A 9668-nucleotide genomic window follows, 5' to 3' on the forward strand; every position below is an offset into this window, starting at 1 on the left:
TCAAATCCCTGGTGCGTGGGACGTGGAATCACTCATGCAACCTTGCTGTCCCCACTCATGATTATCACATCACAAGCATCAGAAGCCTAAAAGTGAAAAAATAAAAAAGGGAAGGGTCCACACAAAATCTTGAGGACTGTTGTAGACCACTAGAACCCGTTAATCAAATGCTAACAATGTACTACACCGTACAATACTGTGGGCCCTTATACGTTCTTTTCCTTTCTTTAAACCCTAACCACATATAGAAACTGTCAACGTGCCCTAGAAATTAAATAATATTCTCCACACACATAATAAATCTTAATAAATCAAAATATTAAATGCCAACAAACCAGACCACTTTTATAGAGGGGGAGAGAGATTGGTTTTGTTGCTTGGAGAGAAAGAATAGGAAAAGTTTACAGAGTGAGGCTGAGGCTTGAGGGTTGAGAGAGTAAGCAAGCCCAAGGCAACCATATAAAAGCTCCCTGCCTTTTCAAGGACCCTTCTGTCTCTCTATCTGTGACGGCCTTGCCAACCAAAAAAAAAAAACTTTCTAAGCCTTTACTTTCCATCAAAATTTTGTTTCAATGGTACTGGACTTGGAGAAACAACAACCTGTGAGAATGAGGAAACGCAAAAGAAACGAAATAAAGCTTTCTGTTAATGAGAAAGTAGAGGTAAAATAATAACTCCTTTTTTAAAGGGTTTTTTGCAGGGTTTTGACACTCTCTAGCCTGTTTTTGATTGACTATTTTTTATGATTTTTCTTGTATTGTTTATTGATTCTTGAATTTGTTGTCAAGTTTTAAGGTGGCTTTGGCTTTGATGGGTTCTGCATTGGGTTTTTTATTGGTTTATGTCGGTGTTATTGTTCATCAATGTTTGCAATATGTTTTGTTTTTCCAGACATGCAAGGGTTGATTATGGGTTCTTTAGAGACTACCAAATTTTTAGTCAAATGGGACACCGTTAATGTAATGGTTTTTTCTTAGTTTTCTTCTCAAGTTATTACCCTGTTATTATATGGAAATTTTCTCTACTGGTGATTTTTTTTTTGTAAATTTTGGTAATGACTTATCGAGCAGCTTTTACTTATTTTTGACAATTTAATGTTTTTCATATCTGTATTTTTTTTTTCACTTTGGATAATGTATTTGTATGTTTAATTTTGAGATTTTATAGGTAAGGAGTGAGGAAGATGGATTTCAGGGCTCATGGCACCCGGGAATTGTCATTGCATGTCGCAGGCAAGGCCCGAACTTAAAATATGAAGTTAAATACGATCATATTCTTAATGATGACGAGTCTGACTATCTTGTTGATCAAGCTTGCGTCTCACTTCCCTTTGATGACCCTGATTGTGCCAATGAAGACCGGTGTAACAATCGTGGCCTCATCAGGCCAGCACCACCACCCTTTCAGTTTGGTAAATATGGTCTTCCATACGGAATGTGTGTGGATGTGCATTACCAGGAGGCCTGGTGGGAAGGTGTGATTTTTGATCACGACGATGGTTCAGAGGAGAGGAGGATATTTTTCCCTGATTTGGGCGACGAAATTATGGCAAGTGTCAATAAACTAAGGGTTACTCAGGATTGGAATGAAGTTGATGAGACTTGGCGGCAACGTGGGACATGGTTGTTTCTTGTGTTGATTGAGGAATACGAACAAAAACAATATATTCCCGTTTCCATAAAACAACTTTGGTATGACTTGCGAGAGAAAGAGAGTTTTGAGAAGCTTCGAGGGTGGACTTCTACCGTGAAAGCTTTGTGGAGAGAGTTGGTTTTAGGGGCAATTGATGATAATCTTAAAGTCGTGGTGAATCATCTTTTCCAGGTGACAGGCATTCCAGACGCTACACAGCAGCCGTTGCAGATCGCTAAACCTTTTAATGATGTTAACATGAATCGGAAAGAAGATCTGGTTAAGACTCACGCCATGATACCAGTCGATAACCCGCTAAATGATTGCCTGCTGTTTTATCCTAGTTGTCCTACTGTTGAATCAACTCTTGACAGGGTCGTGCCAAAATTTTCTTGTGAAGATGATGCAGTTGTGTGTATGAAGCCTCGGGCATTGTTTGCCTTACCTTCTAACCTGGATGGAATTACTGCTGTCAGTTCTATAACCAGTGATGAAGGTTTTTCTAACTCCAATTCCAATAAAATCAATGGGTCATCTTCGGGTTCAGCATGCATTCAAAGCAGTTGGCTATGTGCTGGCTCAGACATGGTTCCTGGACCTGAATTTTGCCCAGATGCCATTATCAAATACGCAAAGATGGGTAACAAAAAGCCCACGGGTACTCTAATCAAAGATGTGAGGAAGCATCTTTTACATCAGAGGTGGAAAATTGAACCCATGAAAGATAGAGGCACAAGTAGACTGCGTTACACCTCACCTGACGGGAAGCTGTACCATTCTCTTCGGCAGGTTTGTCTAGATTTTTGTGGAACTGACAGAGGGATCCTTTCTCCAACCTCTGAAGGTAATCAGAAAAGTTTGCATACTTCTCATGGTGATTCATCTTCTCTTATTGAGCAACAAGAGGCTCGGGATCCTTATTGTTGCTCTCAAGTGTTGAGTTCTTCTAATTCTGAAGCAGTTGTTTATAAACCTGAATATTGTCCCGAAGCAATTGTGGAATGGAGTAATCTCTGGTCTAAACATGGATCCGGGACGAGATTGAGGGGAATTAAGAAAGCTGATATGTCACTAAGAGCTAGGAAGCACCTCGCAGCCCTAGGATGGGTGTTTGGCTATAAAAAATTTAACAGGAGGCGTGAATTTTACCATCGATCTCCTATGGGGAGGACATACTGGTCACTAAGACAAGCCATCGAACACATCTTAGATAAAGGAACATGCACTGATACTTCTAGAGATATGGAAATGGAAAATGACAGTAAAACAGTCGAGGGACAGTTTTCTTGTGAAAAAATATCTTCTGCAATTTGTAAAACGGAGTTTCAGAAGCAAAAAAACTGTTCTAAAGAGTCTTCTTGCTTTTCACTGTCCAAAAAACATCATGACCTTCACGAAATAAATGTTCTAACCACTAGAAAGGCTCGAAGGAAAAGAAAGGATAGTTTACATGTTGAAACCCATTCAGATGCTCAAAACACAAGCCGCCCAAAGTCAAGAAGCGGGATAACATCTAGAGGTTTGACTGGATCACGAAATGATAAGAAACATACTAAGTGGGTCCGTGTGCTACGATCAAGCAAAAGAGTGCAGCATGTGGTAGCTCCTGACCCATCACATCATAATCCTCGCACTGTGTTGTCTTTGTTGATAGACAATGATATCCTATTGCCAAGGACAAAAGTACATTACGGCAGCCAAAAGGATAGAAATCCAACAGTGGAAGGGCGCATAGCTCGTGATGGGATCAAGTGCAGCTGTTGTGGGAAGGTTCACACCCTTAGTGGCTTTGAACTTCATGCTGGCATCAAATCTTGCAGGTCAGGTGCTAGCAAATACTGCAAGCCAGCTGCCAGCATCTTTCTGGATGATGGGAGGTCTCTGCTAGAATGCCAGATACAAATGATGCGTGACAAGGAGATGAGTAATCACAAGGCAGAGACACCTGATAGTTTGAAGGGAAGTTGGGATCGAGATGGTAATGATCATGTATGCTCTGTTTGTCACTATGGTGGTGAATTAATTTTATGTGATCACTGTCCCTCCTCATTCCATAAAAGATGTCTGGGCATGAAGGTGGGTTATGTGTTTGCTCTTCAGTTCATTTAGAAATTCTATTATCATTTTATTATTGAGATATTTGACTTCTCATGCGAGTCTAAACTTTAGTGCCGTTTTTTATCTTCTCTTTCATGCTTCTATAGGATGTTCCGGATGGAGATTGGTTCTGCCCATCATGCTGTTGTAAAATTTGTGGCCAAAACAAATTGAAAAAAGACACCAAGGATTTTATTGATGGCGTTCTTAATTGCACTCAATGCGAACACCAATGTAGGTTAATTTTATCTGCTTGCAGCAAAAGCCGATAACAAATGGAGGGGTGTGTTTGAAATGTCTCTAATATGCCCTCTCTCTACCTGATGCAGATCATATTATGTGTCTGAGTAACAGATGGACAGATAAATGGAAGGATCATCCTAAAGAAAATTGGTTTTGCAGCAAAAAGTGTGAAGTGGTACTTCAAACTCACTTTCTCTTCCTATTCTTGTTGTGCACAATCAAGCTAAATTTACATGTATTTGGTTATTAATGATGAGCTCTTGAAAAATAGAATCAGAATTATTTGCTTAACTTGTTCTCATCCACCATTCAGCATATCATATTATTGTTGACACTTGCATCGTAGCCTTGTTATTGGTTTTCTTGAAACTCACGAGGCAGAATTAATGCTAATGGCTTCTGAATCCATGTATCTCATTCCTTTTCCTTGGCAAGCTTGCTTGCATTTACGTTTAATACCGTTGCTATAAATACCGGCGATATGTTTTGCATATTAGCTGGTTTTGATTCCATTTTAGATGAAGCTGAAGATTCAGTGGATTACCTACACCTGTCCTATCAACTAAGATCATTTTAGGTGCTAAATCCTTGGATGATAGGCCTGAAGTAAAAACGTGAAAAAAATGGTTATATTGCTGGGGGAAGGATGACACTACAAAGCTTTAGAGCCTTAGGCATAACCAGCACTTGGATCAAATTCCCCACATCCTACCCCCAATAGAAACATAACAGAACTTGTAATAGGTATAATGCGATTTACTTTACACTCATTCCTCCCTTCCCTTGTTTTCTTAGCTTGGCTACACCTCCTTCACCTCTTTGATTGAGTAGAGGCTATATGCACAAGTTTTAAGGGGGATGGCTCTTTTTTCAGATTCTTAGAGATGTTATGATGTGATTTATATGATCCAAGTGAAACTACAAGTTTTTTTCTATTAAGAGATTCAATGTTGTTCTATTATATAATTTAGTCAGCTTGATTGGTTACACTCGATGATTTTGTTTTTTAATGTATACGAGGATCAATTGACAATATTCAATTAGTATACGAGTTGCAAAGATAAGTAAGAATTAAATCTTCGTAGGCTATCACCCCCCCCTCCCCCACCATAATAAAATAAAATAATAAATAAATAAAATTTCACTGTAGACCATCTTATAATGCATGGTGCCAGTAGCTTATACCTGCCACAAAAATATATGTTCAATGAATATTCTTCTTGGAATGTCATGGAGGTTGCCACACTTTGATTTTACTGTTATGATGGTGTCCCTGTTGTAGATATTTTTGGGCCTTCAAAAGCTTCTAGGAAAACCAATTCCGGTGGGTGTGGACAATCTTACTTGGACGTTATTCAAGTATATGCAGTCTGATCAGCATAAACTTGATGCTTTTGATGATGAGACCCTGGTTGAGACCTACAGCAAGCTCAAAATAGCACTTGATGCGGTGCATGAATGTTTCGAGCCCATTGAGGAACCTCGCACCGGGAGGGATCTTATGAAAGATGTTATTTTTAGTAATGGGTGAGAATTTATTATTTAAGACAAATTATCCTAAACACTTTGTTTTTTCTGTTACATGGTATTTGGTATATTTTATTCATAGAGCATGCTTAAAGTGGTATTTTAAAATTTGCACAACAAAATCTAACTATTCTGGATCATATATTAGTACTGAACCAAGAGGCTCCTGATTTTGTCTTTGTTTTTTGTATCTCAAATCACAAACAAAATCCATATTGAGCATATTTTAATTGACTGCCAATGCGTTTTTCTATAACAAGTGCAGAAAAGGTGGAAGTTTTCAGAAACAAGCAAGCGCAGAGGCAAAAGATGGTTTGAAAAAGAATGTTTAGAAAAATGTTTGGATTCACACTATTTCCACCTCAATAAAAATGATGCAGCCATAGCAGTCTGAAACAATCCCCACCCCCATAATAATTTGCTCTTCATACTATTCCTAATTATTTTCAGTTCTCTACTTATTTAGTTACTTAATCTTTCATCATGTTTTATGAAATGTGTTTATTAGTCAATGGACTTTCTTGGTACATCCTAATTTATAGATTATTGAGTTATAATTACCTTGTAACAGTGAGGATGAGTTGTTATTATTATTGGTGGCAGGCAGTTTATCATCTTTGGACTGTCTTCTTGTAAGGTGTCAGTTGTTATGACTATGGGGATTGACAATTATTCTTGATTTTGACATAATTTTATGTTAGTTTGAATTTGCTTCTCTCCATGCTAGATGTCAGGCATCGTTAATGTTTCTGTATTTGACTTTGCAGGTCAGAACTTAACCGTTTGAACTTTCAAGGGTTCTACACCATACTTTTGGAGAAGAATGACGAGTTAGTTAGTGTGGCTACTGTGAGGTGACTTCATAGAATCTCTTTATTCACACAATGGTAGTCTGTATGGGATTAGAAATAGTTGCTGAGCAGCCTTGCCTTTATGTTTTGTGAGATAATGGTTATCTCACAATGATAGTTTCTTGTTAAAGGATTCATGGAGACAAAGTAGCAGAAATACCACTTGTTGGCACAAGATTCCAATTTCGGCAACTTGGAATGTGTCGCATACTAATGGATGTGCTCGAAAAGGTAATCCACTGTGCCTGTCTGTAATCCGGCTTTCTTTTTTTATGTTCATTTATCCCAATTTCCTTGTGTTTTTTGAAGATTTGGCTTGCAACCCCAGTAATGCTTTCCTTCACTCGAAACTTCAATAATTGCAATACATCAAGTGGCTGTGATAGGCATCGTGTTAATCTACCAAATGAGGCGTGTTAATCTACCGAATGAGGCAGCTTATCATTATACTTTTCAAAGCGCTCATTGAATGCCATCAAAAAAATGAAAATAATGCCAAGTTTTACGTTGTCGTGGAAATTAGGAATAGCTTTCTGAAAAGAGTTTTTTTTTTCCCCTTACACGATGATGTCCTTTCTTGACTTGAGAGAGGAATGCATTTATTTATCAAGGATTACAGAAGTCCTAAGCATAGCGATCTCTTTTCTACTATGCTGCTACAAGTGGATATATTTTGGCCCAATTTGTCAGTGCTGTTCTGTTTTTTTCCCCTTCAGAAGCTCATGGAATTAGGAGTCCAAAGACTGATTTTGCCCGCTGTTCCTGGTGTCCTAAACACATGGATTGGTTCGTTTGGATTTTCAAAGATGACAGACTCTGAGAGATTGCAGTTTGTGGATTACACTTTCCTAGATTTTCAGGATACCGTCATATGCCAGAAACTATTAATGAAGTTGCCTTCTGCACAATCAAGCCCATTGAAAGGTCTGTTGAATATCGCCCGCTTACTCTGTTTGAGGACAAGTGAAAAAAGAATATTTGTATATCAATCATCACACATGTTCTTGTATTCTGTAATGCAGAAATCCAACCTGCACTTCTTGATGATATTTATGGAAGTGGTGAATGCGTTGATGCCAATGACTCTAGTCCTGTCCCTGAAATACTTGAAACAGATCAAAATGAGGACGGTGGAACCATGGAACAAGGACCAGTGGAGTATGTCCAGTCTCTTACTTCCTCTATTAAAAAATGGAAAAAGAAAGGAAATAATCTATAGGAAACAGCAAAACACAAGGGCTTAAAATGCTTTATTTTGGGGGAAAAGTAACTTTTTTAGTTACCGGATACGGGGCTAGGTTGGAAAAGTGCCGTCCAGGAAGTTGCCTTTATTTGAGAATCTGAGTAATTAATTTGTATAAAATTTGCTAAGAATTATCGGAGGGTGATAATTAAAATGGTCGGATAAAATTTGTTTTGTAGATTTCCAGTTACTTCATGTTCGCTTTTATGCTTGTAGAAAGGACAAGGCGCTGGCAAATGAATCCTTAGGGACTTCCTTCTACTTGGCAGTATCACGCTAGCTGCTCAAAAGATCAGTTTGAGATTTATGTAGGATGGCACGTGTTTCTTTTGCAAGCTGTCTAGTGTTCCTCTGCCCTGTAGACCTGATTAGAACAAGGTAGAGGGAGGATTAAGGAAAAAGAAAATAACTCAAGGTGAAGTACTGGTAATGCTGGGCGGACGTTTCTGTGTTTCTATCTCGTGTTCCAACGTCCTTCTCCACTATATATGATATGCTCTTGATCTAGTAAGCACCATACCACCTATCAAGTTCAAGTGGAATGTCACTAAATCCTTGTTTCCAGCAGGGTTCTAGTTTAATGGGTCTGTCTGCTCGCACATATTTTATGTGTAGTTGCTTAATTATTAGCACCAACGTAGGGGGTTTATGTCGTGTCAAGCAGCAAGAAGGAATCTACCATGTAATTAACAGCCACAGAAAGCAATGAATCATTCATGAGGAGGAAAGAAAGGACCGCGGGGTGAGCATGCTGAGGGGAGATGGCTATTGCTTATTTCTAGAGGTTATAAATAAGATGGAATTCACATTTTGATCACCACATAAAGGCAACTCCTGTTTTGTCGGAGTAGAGTATGCAATACCCCATATTTAATTGGCTTAAAAAATTCACATGATTTTTTTTTTCATTTTGTGCTTAGAATTTCTATATCCGTTTTTGCTTGTTATTTTGCTGAGTGCTGACTGTCGCTATTGTCAACAGTGTTGCTGCAAGCAATAGCAGTGATGTAATCAAAAGGCCTGTTCATCAAGTAGTTGTGGTAAGTTATGGTACTTGAAACGGGGAGCCATGTTATCTTCTATAATGTCTTAATTTGTGGAACGTAACCTTCACTTTTTATACAAGATTCCTTAGAATGTTTCTTGTCAGGTTAACCAGCCATGTCATCTTGAATATCAACCCTGCAGTGGCAAAATCAACGAGTCCTTGGTTGAGGATTCCGCTTTTAAGAAGGAAAGCATGGTCGGTGATAATGGTTCGAGCATTCTTAATCGCGGGAGATGGTTCGGTAATGAGGGCGACCTAAAGTGCTACCAAAGAAGAAATACAGTAGCCCGTCAGAACTGAGTTTCGTTTTACTTGAATGATCAGATCCCTATCCTGGTCTAGCGAGATAACTTCTATCTCACCGTGGCATAAGTGGAGCCTTCCATTTTGATTGGTTCGGCACTAAAATTTTTGCTCTGCGCTAAAAATTTCCATGTACAGAAATATTAAGGGGAAAGGAGGTTCTTTGGCATGCTTTTTATGTATAGCAGCTATAGATACAAAGATGAGCTCATTTTGGGTTCTCTATTTTGGACAGGAGCTCAGGGTAGGAATGTAACGACGAACGAGGCCAGATGCATTAAATAATCAGCTATTCAAGTGTAATGGAAATTGGAGTGTAAACTGTGTAGTTCCTGCCTAATTTTCCTTAGCACCGTCTGCTAGCTAGCCTCTTGGTAAAGTAGGTAAACAACCAAGAGCTCCCCATTGTTCCTATAAACACATGTTCATGTTATTGGTGTTGTCACGTTACCGTGTCTCCAAACGATTCAAAAATGCAGATCATACTGTCTATTTTTCTCTTGGTCTTTATCTTTTTGTTTCCAGCTTCCTTCCAATGGAGTCTCTCTCGCCAACCCACTTCGGCATGCGAGTACACTCCGACTTCCATCTACTTCCGTTGGTCCAATAGACATTGCTTATGATTCTGCTGGTGTTGGTCCATATACTGGTTTCCGGTGGTAGAGTCCTCAGGTATGTCAAGTTGTCAACCGTACTGTTGGCTTCATAGATTTTGCCATGGCTT

At 38.9% G+C, this 9668-nt stretch overlaps 1 protein-coding gene across 1 annotated transcript; it reads left to right on the forward strand.

Moving 5' to 3' along the window:
• Positions 1–572: 572 nt before the first annotated feature.
• Positions 573–9114, forward strand: LOC105119847 (uncharacterized). Its single transcript, XM_011018040.1, has 11 exons — positions 573–662; positions 1168–3708; positions 3837–3963; positions 4059–4147; positions 5255–5499; positions 6267–6353; positions 6482–6581; positions 7067–7274; positions 7373–7508; positions 8576–8633; positions 8744–9114. Exons 1-11 carry the CDS (start codon positions 573–575, stop codon positions 8939–8941), a joined length of 3879 nt encoding a protein of 1292 aa, XP_011016342.1. The 3' UTR covers positions 8942–9114.
• The last annotated feature ends 554 nt before the right edge of the window (positions 9115–9668 follow it).

This window comes from Populus euphratica, unplaced genomic scaffold (assembly GCF_000495115.2).
Source record: "Populus euphratica unplaced genomic scaffold, PopEup_1.0 scaffold3719.1, whole genome shotgun sequence".
NCBI lineage: Eukaryota > Viridiplantae > Streptophyta > Magnoliopsida > Malpighiales > Salicaceae > Populus > Populus euphratica.

Bases quoted from the DNA above. Each gene is read 5' to 3' on its own strand.
- LOC105119847 (XM_011018040.1), top strand. From the start codon at position 573: ATGGTACTGGACTTGGAGAAACAACAACCTGTGAGAATGAGGAAACGC. The intron at 3,709-3,836 runs GTGGGTTATGTG...ATGCTTCTATAG, and splicing joins AAAGATGTCTGGGCATGAAG to GATGTTCCGGATGGAGATTG. The intron at 3,964-4,058 runs GTAGGTTAATTT...TACCTGATGCAG, and splicing joins CACTCAATGCGAACACCAAT to ATCATATTATGTGTCTGAGT.